Consider the following 17,736-nt stretch of genomic DNA (forward strand, 5'->3'; position numbering starts at 1 on the left):
TCAATTACAGTATCTCGTAGCAATATCTTGACTTTCGACACCAAGACTAATCGGTCCAGGTTAGTGACACAGTCCACTACAATGACCAAGATGCTCAGCTATGTCAAGTCCACTCATATCCGTTGGCACCAGCCCAAAATGTCTTGACCCTTACTCACACACATAAAGTCCGTAAGTCCCTTCAATGCCTCGAAGGCTTTAATATGATCATCCCCAAACAAAAGTTATTCCATATCCTCAGCTCGATAAACACCTTCCACAGCTTCATGGTCCTGTCCACCGATCGTAGCACCACATTCGGGGCATTGTGCAAGTTCCATAGGCATACCGCATTCTCCAATCGCAAACTAGAAGCGCAAATTAGTGAATGCAAATCCATGAGTCAATAAGATCATTTATACTCACAGGATGACCGTTGGTACATCGGTACCAGTGTCCTGAGTGGGTTGCCATTCCATCTCTACCGCTGACCATAGCCGATTTGATCGATGCCAGCTCCTCCGGTGTCACCTCGCTGTAGTGAGGTTCGAAAAGTTGCAACATGGCCTCAACACGCTCCTGCAGTTCGTCGCTGTTTCGAACTCCAGAGCATTGATCCAACGCATCGTTCAGTAACTCGCGGGCAGTGTTGGTTCGCTCTTCGACATTCTCGGCGTGCTCTCCGTCAGATTTGGAGATATGACCGTCCTCGTTTCTCTCAGCGCGCCAAGCAAACAGCTGGGAAACTCTAGCAAAAGCCAAAGTTGCTGCGATGGCGGTTCTTGGGAGATTGAAATCCTTGGCTTGTTCAATGAGTTCGATGCAGGTAGCAAAGAACTTTTGCATCGATGGAAGATGCTGCTCTTCGAGCCATAGTTTCATCAAATCGCTGTCGGTCCCAGTATCGTCTCTCCACTGTTTGAGAATCGAAATGACATCCTGAAGCTGCACTTCTTGCGACTTGATGGCAACTAATTGAGCCCCCAGAATGATCTGACTATCTGGTGCCGGTGGGGAGAGTTGCAAGGCCTCCATCTGTCGTGTGATAGACAAAGGATCGTCCGTAGTTCTGCAGCGAGACGTGGCCATCGCATCAATGAGTACTTTCGTGGGCTGATGGTCTTCTCCCAGTCTTTTTGCAAGACCTTTGCCGAGGTTTCTGAGTGCTTCCAGTTCCAGGTAACGACCCTTCTTCGGCAGTACACCAACTCCGTCGATCAATTCATGGTCAGCCCGACTTGTGTTGAGTTTGTCCTCTGCCGTATGCAGTCGCTGTTCCAATCGTTCAAGGGTCTCGCGTCCTGTAATGAGAAAGCGTTTGCAGATCTCATCCATTACAGCACGGTTGATGAGTCTGTTATATCGCTTGGTCGCGAACTGGCGAATTGGTCGCTTGCAGTCTGGGCAGAAAGGGACGTTCCGCGAAAGGGAGCCAGATACATCCTTCAAACCATCAAAATTGCCTCCTCTGTCGACAGTGTAGACCTCTCCCAAGCCAATCATACCGTCGAGCGTTTCGCCGGCGAAGAAGTGGCCGCAGCCGAGCACCACAATTGGGCTTTCCTCCAGATCGATCTCGGCATAGGACTTGAACTCCAATAAATCGACTCGCGCTTCGCCTTTGCCACTACACTTCTGGCAGTGATCGGTCGGGCAATCTTCTCCGCAGAAGCTTGGACATTGATGACCACAGGGGAGAAGTTTCGTACATCGTCGTTCGCAAGGTAGACGGTCGCAGGGCGCTGAGCATGGCAGGGAACATGCTCCTTGGTGAGGACAAGACCAAGTACATGGTTCGATACAGGGAGCGCATGCTTTGTTGCATGGTGAAGCGCATGAGGAGTGCGGGCATCGGACCTGTCATGTCATATGTTAGTGTCTTTATCTCCAACTTGCCGTGCAACAACATACCTCACATGGTTCCGGGCAACTGCCACAAGGTACTTCGCTGTGACACGGACGCCCACATCTGTGTTTGCAGGGTCCGAAAGGTCGGTCGCAAGTCGTCGTACACGCGCGATGCTGGACGCTTCCGTCCGGTTTGTTGCATTCACTGCATGAGCCTGGACACTGGTGGCCGCATGGGAGAATGTGCGTGCAAGGCGCTGGGCATTCAAAAGTCTCAGCATCCACATCACGGTAGCATGGTACAGTGACAACATGACGACAACCGATAACAATTTTATCGGTTAGATCCGTACATCGGACAGAACTGAGATCCTGCTTCTTGTAACAGCTCAACGTTTTCGCGTGGCCACATGGAAGTTTGACGCCCTTGACCCTGACCATACAAGAGCTGCACTTCTCGCCGCAAAGCTTTGGGCATGCATGATCGCAAGTCTTTCGGATGCGAGGGCATGGTTGCTGGCAAAAGAAAGCATCGTGCATTACATCCGAGTGGCATCGTGCCTGGCATCGATGACCGCATGGTTCGAGTCTTCGAGAACAGGGAAGGATACAGCCACCTTCAGGGCTCTTGATGGCAAAATCTTCGGGTTCCGAACAGAAGATGGGAGTTTCTTTATGTCTGGGACAACACAGCTCAATCTGTCTGCCAACAGCCGCGGCATTCATAAGCTGATTGTAGATGTCTGTCCACATTGCCACATTGAGATAAGTCTCCGAGTTGCCGATCAAGTACATGCCATACTTTGCTCGAGAAAGAAGCACGTTGATACGGTTCTCTGTTCGAAGGAAACCAACATTGCGCTTTGGGTTGCTGCGGACCAAGGACACAATAATAACCTTGGCTTCCTCACCCTGGAAGTTGTCCACTGTTGCAATGCGAATGCTTTGGAGAAGTTGTTTCTTCTCCACCATCTTCTGTGGACCTTCAGAGGGCTTATCGGTCTCGTTCGTGGTCAACTTATCCTCAAAGCCTTCGTGTGCCAGTCGATCCATATCTCTGTCACTCAGGCAAACCTCAAAATCCCTTCTCAACGTAGCGCGCAGCTGCTGGAGCTGCCCGGTGTATGGTGTGAGGAGGGCAATGTCCTCTGGCTTGTATATCCCTTGTCGCACCAAGTGTCGAACCAGCGCTGTAGCCATATCGGTCTCCCACTTGTTGCTGTGTGACTTGACCCGGGTACCGTCCCCTCCATCGTCCTCGGGATGGTTGTGGTCAAGCCAGAACAAGTTCTTGCCCATACCTACAACGTCTGGAAGATCCCCGACTGAATCATGGTCTTCTAAATCGGGATACACTCTTCGGATAAGTCTAGAGATCTCAGGTCTCATTCGTCGTTGAACGTTGAGTTGGGCAAATGGGGCGGGTGCAAGGCCTGGTTCACCAACGGCTCGTCGTTCAAACTGGCTTCGGTCCAGCTGCCAGCGCTGCCCAGTCGATGACTCGAGGCTAAGGTCGAAGTTGTTGATTTGTGGTCGTAACTGTTTGTGATCCCCAATCTGAATGAAATGCTCTACACCACCCTTGAGGGCCGAGATGAGATCCGACTCTTTCAGCTCACCGGCTTCCTCACACACGACAACCTTGAACCGCAAACTTCTGAGCATCTCGATACGCCCAGCTAGGGCAGTAGTGGTTATTCCAATAACATCAGCTCTGGTAAGAGTTCTCTGGGCAAGTGCCTCATGTGTTTTGCGAATAGTTTCCCGTTTGGTCTCGAAATCCTCAAGCGATTCGTGCAGCATTTCCAACTGTCTCTCTTTCAGCTCGTCGAACAGATACATGACAAAACGCCAACGTTCTATCGATGTGAGCCTATAAGCACTAAGCTTGGCGCTGCTGATGATTTCCATTATTGGTCTTTCCCAGTCGCCTGTGAGTGGAGGCTCAGGGCCCAGCCATGCTCGGAATGGATCTTTGCTAACCGTCTGGAAGCCTTCGTCGTCTACCCGCCTGAACTGTTGATGAATCTCGGGATAATTGTGCATCAAGTAACGTTCAATTGCATCCCAATCTGACCCCTTGCGTGATTCATGTATGGGCGAAAGGGCATTCTCGGCGGCTTTCAGAGCAGACTCTTGCTCCTTGAAGGCTTTACCAAGGATCTGCGACTCGACTCGCGTCTTGGGTGTTTCTTTGCTGACAACTCGAAGATTCTTGCCATCAAGTTGCTCGGAAACACTGCGACCGCCAATTCGAATGATTTTTTCTATTCCTACACCGAGGAGGTGTTCGAGGAATTGATCCAGGGCGTGGTTCGTGTAACATCTATATCAATACCGCATTAGCTCATGGAGTCACCAGGCATCAGAACCAAACTTACATAATGACAATGGGCCCCAACTTTGCCCTTTCTTTGACTGCAAGTAAGCTCCTGACGAGCTGTACACCAAGATATGACTTTCCGGTACCAGGTGGACCTTGAATGAGGGCATACTCTCGTGTCAGAGCCTCAACCAGGCCAAGACACTGGCCATGGTCAAGGCCTGTCGCGTTTTCGATCTCGTCCAAATTGATATCTTCCAACTTGGCGCTAGGGTCCAGGTGAATGTTGCGGTTGCCTGTCTTCGCGATGCAGCCCAATGGGAACACAAAACCTGGTTTGCGCGCATACAGAGGTGGTTGCATGCGGTCGTTTTCTTCGGGGGAAGGCAAGATCCAATTTTGGAATGCAATGTGGTTTTCTTCCTTGATAGCTTGCAGGTTCTTGAGGATGGGTATGAAGGTTTCAGGAATGATACCGTTGAAGTCCACCAGTACGCCTTGCGTACCTTCTCGCCAGAGTTGAAGTAACAAGGCAAGATCGCTCTGTTCCTGGGTTGCAAGCTTCGCAGTAATACTCGACATGTTCAATTGCGATACAAGTGTGCCTTTTTGTGAATCACCTGCAGGATCTTCCTGCGTGCTCTTCTTGGTGACATTGAGAAAAAGAAGACGTTGGCCCTCATTTCGAGAGGATACAAAACAAATGAGAGTACCCTCACCAAGACGAGGTGATCTCTGCCACCAGTCACGCTGATCGGCCAGAGACTTCTTCAACAAGAAGTTTGGAGGAAGAAGCGACACTTGGAACTCCAAGCCTTTCTTTTCATGTACCCAGACGTTGAGAATAGTGGAGGACTGGTAAACATGCGCTTGGCTGTTCTTTTCCGATACTCGAATGGCCCTGACATCTTCCAATGCCAGTACGTCTCGGAGAGCATCATTGACCAGACCAAAAGTGTCATGCCTGACAAGCCGAAAGGTAGAGTCGACGTAGCGCTGCATAGGATCCTCAAGTACATGAGGATGAAGGAAGTTTGTAGAGGGTAGATACTCCGCGTGCTCGCTTGTGACCTCTCCTTGTGTTGGGAGAATTGAGATGTCTGAGATATCAGCGAAGTCATTGTCATGCCTCCCGCCAGGAATCGCAGCCTCTCGAGGAAAAGTCGAAGTGGTACATCGTGTCTTCTTGTTTTTGTTTTTGTTTGCCGAAGAGAGTTCCGCTGCAACGACACGATCGAGAGAACCGGCGACAATCCTTTTGATGATGTCCAAACGAGCCTTGAGGCTGTCAATTTGGTTTCTGGAGGCGCTATCGGCAGTCCATTCAACAAGAGCGTCCAGAGACTTGAGTAGCTGAGGCACATGGTCGGAGAGTTGAGCCCGCTGTGTCTTGGTCAAAAGTTCTAGCAGCGTTTTGAGAACAACGTCCACCACTTCCTGGATGTGATTGCTGTTGGGCTCTTCAGACTCTTCGATGACCTGTCGGAGTTTGAGGCACATGTTGGACAAAAGATCTATGCCTTGCTCGCCGTTGGTTCCACCCAGCAGCAGAAACATAGTGCCAACGAACGAGTCAATCGAGAGTGGTTTGATTGAAGGGTGAGTGATGACCCGGAGAAACTTCTCGACGCAAAGAAGTTCTGTCATGTCCGAAAATTTCGAGATCCTGGATGTGAGCGTGATCCATTCGGGTCCATGAAACTTTTCGTTGACAAGGTCCCGCGCCAGTTCTTGGTGTTGCTCCTGATTATCGCTGTCTAAAATCCGGAGCGCGCCTTTCCATAGCTTGTTAGCATGATTCAAGTTACCTGAGTCATGGAAACTCTGAGTATCTTTACGCAGGAGAGATCTCCATGCGTAATAGACCTCACGGGTTTCTTCATCTTCTTTCGGGAAAGATGGACGAATGTCAGGCTCGGGGACAGTGTTGTTGATGTCGTGGGAGAATCTGCAAGCAGCGCCATACGTGCATGTGCCTTTCAGGAACTGGATGCATGGTTTTTTGTTTTCGTTATTGGTAATTTCGTCGGGTTCATTCCGTGGACCAAGAGACTGTCTGCCTTCTCTTCCTCTCCACACGATGCTTGGACGAGGCAGAAAGGGACGTGAATTGTTTCGCCAAGATGGAGGTCGTCCACCTGCATCTCCACCTCCTCTTCCTCTCCACATGATGCTCGGAGGAAGTATAGAGGGAGGCAAATTGGTGTGACAGGATGCGTAATATATTGATCCAATATTTCGAGATGCTTCGGGGAATGTGCGTGATTCAGCGCAGTGGTTGGTTAGTCGTGAGCGTGAGGCTGTGATGATGAGGTTGCAGATAAGGAGGGTGAACGGTGAAGGATGCAACTTGGAGAGGCAGAAATGAACCTAGGCCTTCCAGCTATTTCCTCCGCTCACTACTGCCTAGCAGAGTTCGTTGGCTTTGGAAGCGCAGCGAGAGTGTTTACTGCCAGCAGCTGTCGGTCGCTTGCAGTGCCAGAACGGCCGGCCGCTCGAGGTGCCGGCGCGACGCATGCATTCACCCACTCAAACAACAGATCTCGCAGTGGCAGCCTAATGATTGAATTAGCACGTGCTTTGCGAGTTTATAGTAGCACTCACCATAGTAATGATGCTGAAGTGTTCTCGCTGTCACCTCTGGCCCCATCCTGAAGGTGGTGCGGTTTGAGAACATCGCCCGCATACTTTGCATTGGATGGAAAGATGACGGGACAAAAACATAGACATCGTCTGAATTGAATCATTGAGGTTTCCATTGGGGTAGTTTAATTGGGAAAGCCTTCGGGAAAGAAGTGCCTGCCTCGAGTTACTGGCCTGTCGAACATGGAAGGAGCAGCCCTCGGGGCGCGGGTTCCCAACTTTGGCCCTTCACCATCCCACATCTTCCAACAAACTACTGGAAGTAGAGTACACTTAAGAACTACTATCGCGGGAAAGAGTCATTTATAGACATACCCAAACCGGTGATAAAGTAAGTCTCGGAATCCGGCGTTCAAGTACCTAACATCGTCAAGGAAGACCTGACACGCTGTATGTAGATACTCTCAACATCCACTTGACAGCCTTAATTTGTTACCTCACCATCGTTGGAGGAATTGCCCCTTCTTCTCGCGATGGTAGGTATTGGGCGGTGCGTATCATGCAATTGACCTTGGATATGTGTTGCCTGATGAATTCTTGATCTTAATGCGTCTAAGTCTGAACCTCTATTTTCATGCTCTGCTCACCACAATTCTTCTATAACTCATGACCACCTTACAACACCTTCTCAAAATGATCAAAGTACAAATCATCCCTCAAAGCCTTCCCATTATAAAGCTCCGCATAAGGAAAAGGACTCTTCTCACCAGTCCGAGCATACCCCCGTCGAATATACCAAGCAATCAACTCCTCCCTCGTCCAAATAACACACATAGTCATAATCTTAGTCCCCCACTCCCTCTTTGCATGCTCCTCAGCCTTCTGCAGCACCTGTCGTCCAATTCCACCAGCCTGCAACTTGGGCGATACAGCAAAGAGGCCAAAGTATGCGCGCTCATCATCCTTTCTTACGATTTCGCAGCATGCCACCAGTCCGGAGGGATTGGTCTCGGTGTCGGATTCTGGTGTTGATGTGCCTGTGGATGATGCTGAAGTGGAGTTGAATGCTAGAAGGACTAGGCCTGAGGGGTCGGTGATCTTTGCGTGGAGGGCAGTGGGGGATATGCGCTCGTCGGCGAGGAGGTCGGCTTCTGTTGTCCAGCCTGCGCGGGAGGATTCGCCGCGGTAGGCGGAGACTATGAGGGAGAGGAGAGGGGGGATGTCGAGTGGTGTTGCTTTTCTGAAGGTGAGAGACATGTTGAGTTGTTGTAAGTGAGGTTGGCCTCGTGAGTGAAATTGATGTCCAAGAGGCGAGGTGAGTGAGTGAGTCGTTTTCAAGTTATGAGAGGCAATTGACGATCCACTTCAGGTCTTTTAAGTTGAATTGAGTTGAAGTGATTCGAGTGATTGAGATTGAAGACGAAAGAGTTAGCTTTTATAGAAAGAAAGGACAGGAAGAAGATCTGATAAAGGATTTAAACAATTAAGCTCCTCCGATTTAGGAGACCGTTTTTTTCTCAACTGCCAATTGCGCATGTGCATATGCGCTCTGGAAGTCACATTTTGGAGATGCGACCGTATAGATTTAACCAAATGGGACTAGGGTGGGATGGTGGATGGAGAGATCCACAGATTACCTGTTTGGTTAATTTTAAACGATGGCTCTATATCCGATGATGCCCAAATTCAACATGATCATTGTTGCTTATTGAGGTCAGGAAAGTTCTAGATGGTGATGCAGGTGTCGCAAGGCATGTCGGAGTGTATGAGGAAGCCATGTTTGTAAGCAGCTACAACTTACACAAGATATTGCAGATGAGGTCCAAGTTACAATGCATCTTAATTGATCAAAAAACAACGCCAGGCCTGCTAAGGAAAAAGTAGGTATCTAAAACAGTATGTGTATAACTTCGATGTGTATAGGTAGGTATATGGATATTTGTCATGCACACTCCACAAAAAATGCCAATTAAAGAGAAAAAATGGTCTAAGAAAGTTTCTGAGATATAATAAAATGGAAGAGCACACAATGGGTTTCTAAAAAAGGGAGAAATGATGTGAGATGGGGGTTCTAAGACGCCTGGGCTGGCACCTTGGAGTACTTGGCAGCGCTGTATTCAAAGCCTTGGTTGGCTGTGTCCTCGCCCGCTTTGTACGACATGAGATCCTGATCAGAGTTCTCGGCAGCGGCCTTCTTGGCCTCGTTGGCTCCCGCGGCGCGCTGGCGCCAGAAGAAGAAGCCTAGAGCTCCGAGACCGAGGGCTGCGACACCGACGCCGCCGGCGTAGATGCCGGTTTTTGCGCCGGTGGGGAGAGCTTCCCATTTCTCGGATGTGGTCTTTTCGGGGACCTTGTGGAGGTTCTCGAAGGCGGTTGAGTTGCCCCTGGGTTTTGTTAGTCAAGAGTTAACGGGTCAGTGATGGGGGAAGCTTACTTGACGATCTCGATGGACTCCCAGCTGCCGGTCTTGTCGCCGTAGACGTACTCCTTTCCTGTGCTGTAGTCCTCGACTGTGACGTCCTTGACGTGCATGGTGAAAGGACCCTTGCTGTAATCGGTATCTACACTTTATTAGCACAGCCCAAGCTTATTAATGTCATCGAAAACTTACCACCACCAGCCCACTGTCGTGTTCCCTCGGGCATTCTAGGATCACCAGCGGCCCAGATTCCAATGGAGAGTCTCATGGGTGTCTGAGGGTAACTGTCCGGATCATCCTTTGCAATAACCGTTCGCACATTCTCTCCGTTAATGAACCACTTGAGCTCGTCCTTGGTCCACGTCGTCGTGTAGTTGACATAGTCCTCCTGCATACCGCCCTCAACAAAATGCCATCCTCCCTTGGTGAAGTCCTCAACACCCTTTCCGTAGTAGTTTGTCGTAGCATGGGTGTCGTTAAACCCGAGAATCTCCCAGTCGACCTCATCAAGATCATCGCTCAGCCACATCATGGAACTGACGATACCTGTTCCGCCAGCTGCCTTCATGTGCAGCTCCGTGCGGCCGAAGAAGAAGTAGAATTGTGTGCGCAGAGTAGGTGAGTCGCCCTGCTTGGCGACGGTAAAAGTGGCACCGAGTTCTTCATCGTAGGTCACGCGGCCGACGTGACCGTCCCAGAAGTCGCTTGAGGGAGTGTCGTTGAAGGCCCAGGTGTGGGTTGTTCCCCAGGCTGGGTTGGGCTTGCAGTCGGTCTCGTTGAGAGGGTTGCAGTCGGAGGTTGTTTGAGCAGCGGCGAGGCCAAAGATGGCAGCTACCGGAAGGATATAACGTGAAAGCATCTTGTCGGTGTGTGTGTGAATTCTTTCTCTACTCTATACAATGCAAAGAACAAAAAACAATTGGCGTTGAATTGAGAATTGACTGATTGTCTAGTCTTTTGGTCGCGATCAAGGAGTGACTGGGCGATGAAACGAATGAAACACCCAAGGATCGAGAACAAAAAATGAAATGACTCAAGAAAAAGACAGAGGAAAAGAGAAACCTTTTCTTTGGACTTACTCGGATGAACAAGAGTAAAAAGAGAAAGAGAGGGAAGGAAAGGAATAAAATGAAACGATATTAGTTAGAAGGGAAAAGGAGAGTGCCGAGCGCCCCAGATACCCACCCACTAACAGATACTCAGGGGAGAGGTCATCGCCAAGATCCCCCAAAATGGACGGATTCAGACCACTAAGAAGTCAGCGAATGGATCACGCTTTTTTCTTTCTTTACTGCCAAGGAACAATGGGCAGGGGATGGTCACTTCTCTTGAGACGCGCCAAGGAGCTGGGCGGGAACAGAGTCTTGTTTAGCGGAAGGAGACATATTTCGCTAAAAGCTTGATGGATGATGGAAATTAGAACTGGGGGTCCCATGGGTTTTACGGTCTAGCCTCTCCGGAGGATAACATCTCTGTGTTTCTCTCCACTTGGCATTTGCTGGGCAGGGGAGAGACAAGAATTGGCATCATGAATAGCAAATTTGGAGAGCAGGGTCTTTTCTTTTCCAGAATCAATTCTTCTGAGCAGTAAGATTGTTGTTGCTAATTCTGTCCATCAAATGGAACCCTGGAGATAAGTCGTCGGGACTAGTGGCGAGTAGATCGACAGGGGAAAAGGAGCTACTTGGCGCCAGTGAAATGCAAGATCCAGTGCTGTCAAAGCAGTTTGCATTATTAATGTAGCATGCACTTGAAGCAACAGACTCAATGTCCGGAATAAGTATGGCCTGATAAGAAACTCTTAGCATAAGCTCTCAGCTGTTTCTCCCCAGTTTCGGATACATTAAATCCTTGACCCTGGGGAATATGCATTGCACAGCGATTAGGTTTCCCTAGTCCAAACAAAAAGATAAGGATTTCATAAAACATATCCTTGGCTATAATAACATGGACAAGAAAAGCACAGCCACGCTTAGCCTTGCGCTCGGAGGAGCTGGGCCCTCTTGTTCTTAGTTCCTTGAACAATCGCGTCCTCGTCGTAGATCTCTAGGACAGACTCATTCTTGCTAATGGCCTGCGCCCACCTGTAAAAGTTGGGGGTCTCTTTCTCGAGGCGGGAGGAGAGATTGGTCGGGATGAGGCCGTGCTTGGAGAGGGACAGTGCCCGAATGACGAACGGGGCAGTGAGGACCTGTTCATGTCATTTGTTAATTGATCTGTGCTTTAGAATAATATCCTGTGCTTTAGAAGAGATTTAGAGTAGATATGTACACACCTCGGCAAAGGTGAGCTTATCGCTCCCACCAAAAAACGGCGCGGCAGTCTTAAGAAGCGGCTCAACCTCCTTGACGATACCAGCAATAGCATCATCAACAGCCGCTTCTCTCTCCTCATCTGTAATCGGGCGGTAAATAGCCTTGCTGAGATGGGCCTGGACCTTGCTGGAGTAAGTATCAGCAAAGAAGCTGATCCTGGCTCTGATCAACGCCCCATCGCGGTCCGAGGACGCAGGGAGCAGAGAATTCGGGTATGCGTCTACGAGAAACTGCGAGACGATGGCAGATTCGGTGATGGTCTCGCCGTTGTGAATGATTGTAGGCACCAAACCGCGAGGGTTGATGGCTAGATACTCTGGCGAGCGAGGAACGTTGAGATCGATGATTTCTTGCTTGAATGGGAGGCCTAGTTCGGTGAGGGTAATGTGTGCCCTGTGCGCGACTGGGGAGTAATTAGTGCCAAGTCACCGTAGATTGTATATATAGATTGATAGACAATAACTTACAAGGGCACTTGTGGTTTGTGTAGAGGGTGATGTCTGCTTGTGGTTGAGAGCCCATCTTGGCGGCGGTAGAATTGTTGATGTGACGATGAAGTTGTAAAGGACCAGGACCCCGAAAACTGGAGCGGAGAAGTAGAGTAGCCATGGCTCCATAGTCAATTCCCCTCTCTAAATAGTAGGTAGGAAAACATGCATTATTAATTCACATCCATCGTATCATTCATTCAGTCCATTCCGTGCAACTCGGCCTTGTGTTACCCCCGAAGCGCGAGAATGATTGCGTCATTTCGGGTGCTGTTAGAGTAATGTTTGTATTCCCTTGTGCGACCTGAACGAAAAGTCCGCTGAAAGTCCACCGCAAAGGTAGGTATCTAGATGGGTAGAGTGAAGTGAGGCTCTTGAAAATGGTATGTATGCATGGTATTTTTAGATCTTGGTATAATTTCCGAAATGAGTAATTGGCATTGGGAGATTATTCCTGTTAAGCTTCTGACGTGAGACGGGATTGAGACCTGTGCCGCACTAATGGACTTTAGGGTGGGTTGGATTCAATGATTGAGAGACATTCTAATGAAGACCCTGAAGATTCACTTGACTACGTATAAGATAAAGATCAAATTACTATTTTAAATGTAGCGACACGTTCTTTAATTGCTGGAGATGATCTTCGTTATCTCGCTGGGTTCATCGCACGTGTCGGGGACGGGATCGGTGGATTGTCGGATCTGCGGTCGGGACGAAGTGCACTCCATCGCCATAACAACGGAAAACACAAATAACCCACATTCGCAGATCCTTAATCAATTAGCCAGTAAGTCGTTGACCCCAGTGAATTCTCAATACTTAGTAGGTGGAAGCACAGATCCCGAAGGGATCGTCAGAAGATTGGAGGCCTGATGCCGGCAGAAGGATGTTCAGACTGAGTATCGAATGGAGGTTAACAGACTGCACTCGTGAGATACATGCACTGGACATGGCGATTACGTGAAGAAGCCGATGCGTGACCGTCAAACGCCACTCTATATCACGCTGATTCTTTGTGTTTGCTATGAGCACAAGTTGAAATGAACAAGTACGCAGCCTCTGTCAGCTTGCTGTGGCACAGCACATTCAAGGGCGAATATCGATTAATTGCAAGACATGCACCGCTCGATGGTTCTTGGTAATTAAGAATGCGAAACTCCATTGTAATTGTGCATAAGAGCAGACGTCCCGACTTGGGCTCACGACTTGGGCTCAAAGACCAAGTATTTATCGGCATACACAATAGTGCACAATCATTACTCAAAAAGAAAATCGTCAATCATAGGCTATCTCCTCATTATATACATCCAAACCTACTAATCGCTCACAACTTTTGAACTGGGTATCTTCATCTCTATTGACCCTCAACCTGCTTAAGAATGCCCTCGAGGTTAATGCTCTTGGGTCGCTCAATGGGCAGACCCAACGCACGATCCCAGATCAACTGCGCAAGAGGACCGAGACCACGCGACACACCAAAGGTGGCAGTGTAGTAAAGAGTCTCGTGGAAGCCGTAGTGGTGGAATAGGACACCTGAGCTGCTGTCGACGTTGGGGTAGGGGTTCTTGGTCTTGCCGTGCTTCTTGAGAACCTCGGGGGCGATGCGGCTGTTCTTCTGGACGAGCTGGAAGACGGGGTCGTTGGCGATCTCGGGACGGGCGGCGGCGTAGTCCATGAGAGCCTCGAAGCGAGGATCGGGCTTGCGGAGAACGGCGTGGCCGTAACCAGGAACGACGCGGCCGGAGTTGAGGGTGGACCAGAGGTAGTCGTTGACATCCTGCTCGGTGTAGTTGGCGGGAATGGCCTCCTTCATCTGGATAATCCATCGAAGAACCTCCTGGGCGGCGAGACTGGAAGTTGTTAGTTTTAATCCATGGATATGATGCGAAAGACTTACCCGTGAAGAGGACCAGCAAGACCCTGGAGACCAGCACTGTAAGACAGGAAAGGATCGGACAGAGCGCTGCCAACCAAGTGAGTGGTGTGAGCAGAGACGTTACCACCCTCATGGTCACCGTGAAGAGCAAGGTAAAGACGGAGAAGATCCTGGAAGTTCTCATTCTCCTTACCACCCTTTCCAAGCATAGCAGCAAAGTTGTAAGACCAATCCTGCTCAAGATCAACCTCAGCAGGCAGAGCACCGCCACCACGGTAAGAGTTCTGGTAGATCTTGGCAGCAATGGTAGGAAGCTTAGCCAGGAGAGAAATACAATCGTCAAAGGTAGGCTCCCAGTAGTCAGCCTTGTTAAGACCCTGCTCATAGGCCTTGGCGAACTTGGACTCGTAGTTGAGAGCAGACACGGCCATGGCGAATTGGGTCATGGGGTGAAGGTCCTTGGGGAAGTCATCGAGCATCTTGTTGACAAACTCAGGAATCTGAGCCTTCTCAGCGAGCTCGCGAGAGAAACCGCGGACCTGGTTAACTGAAGGAACTTGTCCGGTGAGGAGAAGCCAGAACATAGCCTCAGGAAGCATCTCAGTGCCAGTCTTTCCCTTGGGAAGCTCCTTTTGGCAGTCCTTGATAGTTCGGCCGTGGAATCGAATACCCTCGTTGGCATCTAGAACGGAACCTTCCCAGACCATGGCCTTGAGACCTCGCATACCACCAAGAGTGTTCTCAACCTTGACTTCGCCAAGGACCTTGTTAGAGTGAGCCTTGACCTTCTTGAGAAGCTCTCGCTTGGCAGGAATAGCCTCGCGGAGAGTGGCCTTCAGGTCAGGCTCAGCAGTAGCATAACCGCGAGCTCCCACAAAAGCGGCACGGGTGAGGGGCTGCGTGTAGTGTAAGTTTACATTGTTAAGCATCACATGTAAGTGGACATACCTTGAGCGAGCCCAAAGCCCGGCGAGAAGACGTCGTCAAGTTAAGAGCCATTGTGATGTATATGTGAGTGAGTATAGAGAGGAAAGAAGAAGAAACAATAAAAGATAAAGGGAAGTCGAGTAAGATAATGGGTGAGCTGGGCCGCGGCTTCCCTGTTGTAAACGAGTAGAAGCGGCAGGTGGGGGGCCCGAGCAATCTGGGGTAACAGCCGGGGGAGCGGGGGGACAAGAACAGCTGTTGTTTAGTGTCTGCTGGTTTATTTTGTCATGCGGGGTTGGGATAATAGATAGAATGACGCAGTATTCAGTGCGGAGAAGATGATAGCCGGTGGTTTACAGCAAACGTTACAAAATATCAGTTGAGTAGATACTACTAGATTAAAGCTAGATGTACCTGTATACAGAATCATTTAATTAACAATGACACTTCCTTCTGTACAACAGTTGCACAAAAGATACAAGGACTCGACGGTTAAGCGTTCAACAACCGAGGAAACCCGCCATGAACCGCCGACTTACTTCCACGGCTCAAACGTCTGACCTCAGCCAATCAGCATCTCACGTCTTTACCGTACGAGCTCTGTCATTGGCCAATTCCTTCGGTAATGCTTCTCTTTAACCAAGGTCTTTGCTGACAGGAATACGTCAAGTGCTGAACCCCCAATTTGTAAGTGTTTTTGTCAAGTCCCCTAGAATACCGTACTGTTTTAGTAATGGAAAGAATAATGTTGATTGCTCGGTTACCGAAGTTGGGGTCGGTGATCGAGTGAAGCCTTAACTTCCTGCAAGATAGATATAGACGAGATGGCAATGGTCTTAACATTCACAAGATAGCATATTCTCCTTCTGACAGCTGACAATACATTGTTTGTTATTGTTTCGTTGGTGTTTATATCCAGCGCTGATTGCTGGAGCTATCACGGGCTGCAAATCAATATCCGGACTGCTCGACTTTATTATTCATCCAAACCCACTCCACCCATACCATATTCTCTCCAGCTCTTCACAACCACCACCTTCTTTCCTCTTTACACAACCCAAACAACCCTCAAAATGCTACGCAGATTATCCCCAAGGGCCTCCCAGCGCTTAATCTCAGCTTCTCTCAAACCAAGAAGCTGCGCACCCCTCCTCGCCATCCGCACCATATCCTCCACGTCCGTCGCAAGAATGTCCTCCCTCAGCACCCACGCGACCCAACCCGCCGACGCTTTCCAGCTACTCCCAGAGTCGCAAAAGCCTGGTGAGGCAGAAGATAAGCTGTATGAAGCTACCGTCAAGGAAATAGAGGCGTGGTGGGCTTCGCCTAGATACAAGGGCATCAAGAGGCCGTATAGTGCTGAGGATGTTGCGACAAAGCGTGGAACCCAAAAAGTTCAGTATCCTAGCTCTGTTATGGCGCAGAAGCTGTTCAATTTGATCAGAGAGCGTGAAGCTAAGGGTGAACCTATCCATACGAGTACGTTTTCCGATGCGTTTCCGATATACCCGACTGACAGTCTCCAGTGGGCGCAATTGATCCCGTTCAGATGACGCAGCAAGCTCCTCACCAGGAAGTCCTGTACATCTCAGGATGGGCTTGCTCGTCCCTTCTTACCTCCACCAACGAGGTCTCCCCCGACTTCGGCGATTACCCATACAACACCGTTCCCAACCAAGTTCAGCGTCTGGCAAAGGCGCAGAACATGCACGATCGAAAGCAGTGGGATCTTCGTCGCAAGATGACCGCTGATGACCGAACAAAGACTCCATACGTTGACTATCTTCGACCCATTATTGCTGATGGTGATACTGGTCATGGTGGTCTGTCTGCCGTTCTTAAGCTCGCTAAGCTGTTCGCCGAGAACGGTGCTGCGGCTGTTCACTTTGAGGATCAGCTCCATGGTGGAAAGAAGTGCGGCCATCTCGCTGGCAAGGTCCTCGTTCCTATCGGCGAGCACATCAACCGTCTCGTCGCCACGCGCTTCCAGTGGGATGTCATGGGCTGTGAGAACCTCGTTATTGCCCGAACAGACTCCGAGTCAGGCAAGCTTCTCTCATCAGCTATTGACGTACGCGATCACGAGTTCATCCTCGGTGTCGCAGACTCCTCCATCGAGCCCCTCGCCGAAACCATCCAGGCCATGGAAGCCAAGGGTGCCGTGGGCGCTGAAATCGACGCTTTCGAGGCTCAATGGGTCAAGAACACCAAACTCGTTACCTTTGACGAAGCTGCCGTTGCGCACATGAAGAAGGAGGGTGTTGACCAAGCCAAGATCGACGAGTACCTCGCCGAGACAGAAAATGACCATGACATGGGCATTTCGCGCCGTCGCGGTCTCGCGAGCAAGTATACCAAGGAACCCGTCTACTTCAACTGGGACGTTCCCCGCACCCGCGAAGGCTTCTACCACTACCGCGCAGGTATGCAAGCGGCTACCAAGCGCGCCCTCGCATTCGGTCCCTACGCGGATCTCCTCTGGGTCGAGACAGGCGACCCCAACGTCGAAGTAGCTTCCAAGCTGGGCCGCGCCGTGAGGGAAGTTTACCCCAGAAAGGGTCTCGTGTACAACCTCTCCCCCTCATTTAACTGGATGGCGCACGGTTTCACAGACGAGACGCTCAAGTCATTCATCTGGGACATTGCGCGCGAGGGTTTTGTTCTGCAGCTTATTTCGCTGGCGGGTCTGCATTCTAATGCTACGATCACTACTGAGCTGTCGCGCGAGTTCAAGAAGGATGGTATGAAGGCTTATGTTGATATTGTGCAGCGCAGGGAGAAGGATTTGAAGTGTGATGTTTTGACGCATCAGAAGTGGAGTGGCGCGAGTTACATTGATGGTATCTTGGGTGCTATCCAGAGTGGAAGCTCGAGCAGTAAGAGTATGGGTGAGGGTAACACAGAGGGACAGTTTCACTAGAGTCAAGAGAAGGAAAAGCATGTACTGGAGTTTGGGTATATCAATACTTTACGAATAC

General features: G+C 49.9%; 6 protein-coding genes across 6 annotated transcripts; 1 reads left to right on the forward strand and 5 right to left on the reverse strand.

Annotated features, from left to right (window-relative positions):
- Nucleotides 1–224: 224 nt before the first annotated feature.
- Nucleotides 225–6,319, reverse strand: FIESC28_01785 (uncharacterized protein; the record flags this gene model as incomplete). Its single annotated transcript, XM_031155935.1, has 6 exons — nt 225–347; nt 406–1,614; nt 1,668–1,836; nt 1,891–2,084; nt 2,371–4,153; nt 4,209–6,319. The coding sequence occupies 6 exons, from the start codon at nt 6,317–6,319 to the stop codon at nt 225–227; spliced, it is 5,589 nt and encodes a 1,862-aa protein (XP_031019939.1).
- Nucleotides 6,320–7,408: 1,089 nt separating this feature from the next.
- On the reverse strand, nt 7,409–7,990 carry FIESC28_01786 (uncharacterized protein; the record flags this gene model as incomplete). The annotated part of the gene is made up of 1 exon (XM_031155936.1): nt 7,409–7,990. The coding sequence occupies one exon, from the start codon at nt 7,988–7,990 to the stop codon at nt 7,409–7,411; it is 582 nt and encodes a 193-aa protein (XP_031019940.1).
- Nucleotides 7,991–8,804: 814 nt separating this feature from the next.
- On the reverse strand, nt 8,805–10,011 carry FIESC28_01787 (uncharacterized protein; the record flags this gene model as incomplete). Its single annotated transcript, XM_031155937.1, has 3 exons — nt 8,805–9,117; nt 9,168–9,294; nt 9,345–10,011. 3 exons carry the CDS (start codon nt 10,009–10,011, stop codon nt 8,805–8,807), a joined length of 1,107 nt encoding a protein of 368 aa, XP_031019941.1.
- Nucleotides 10,012–11,124: 1,113 nt separating this feature from the next.
- FIESC28_01788 (uncharacterized protein) lies at nt 11,125–11,989 on the reverse strand (the record flags this gene model as incomplete). Its single annotated transcript, XM_031155938.1, has 3 exons — nt 11,125–11,343; nt 11,428–11,870; nt 11,935–11,989. The coding sequence occupies 3 exons, from the start codon at nt 11,987–11,989 to the stop codon at nt 11,125–11,127; spliced, it is 717 nt and encodes a 238-aa protein (XP_031019942.1).
- Nucleotides 11,990–13,309: 1,320 nt separating this feature from the next.
- On the reverse strand, nt 13,310–14,830 carry FIESC28_01789 (uncharacterized protein; the record flags this gene model as incomplete). Its single annotated transcript, XM_031155939.1, has 3 exons — nt 13,310–13,805; nt 13,853–14,727; nt 14,780–14,830. 3 exons carry the CDS (start codon nt 14,828–14,830, stop codon nt 13,310–13,312), a joined length of 1,422 nt encoding a protein of 473 aa, XP_031019943.1.
- Nucleotides 14,831–15,831: 1,001 nt separating this feature from the next.
- Nucleotides 15,832–17,678, forward strand: FIESC28_01790 (uncharacterized protein; the record flags this gene model as incomplete). The annotated part of the gene is made up of 2 exons (XM_031155940.1): nt 15,832–16,237; nt 16,285–17,678. The coding sequence occupies 2 exons, from the start codon at nt 15,832–15,834 to the stop codon at nt 17,676–17,678; spliced, it is 1,800 nt and encodes a 599-aa protein (XP_031019944.1).
- Nucleotides 17,679–17,736: the final 58 nt, after the last annotated feature.

Source organism: Fusarium coffeatum (assembly GCF_003316985.1).
Source record: "Fusarium coffeatum strain FIESC_28 chromosome Unknown BRIP53273_contig_41, whole genome shotgun sequence".
Lineage (NCBI taxonomy): Eukaryota > Fungi > Ascomycota > Sordariomycetes > Hypocreales > Nectriaceae > Fusarium > Fusarium coffeatum.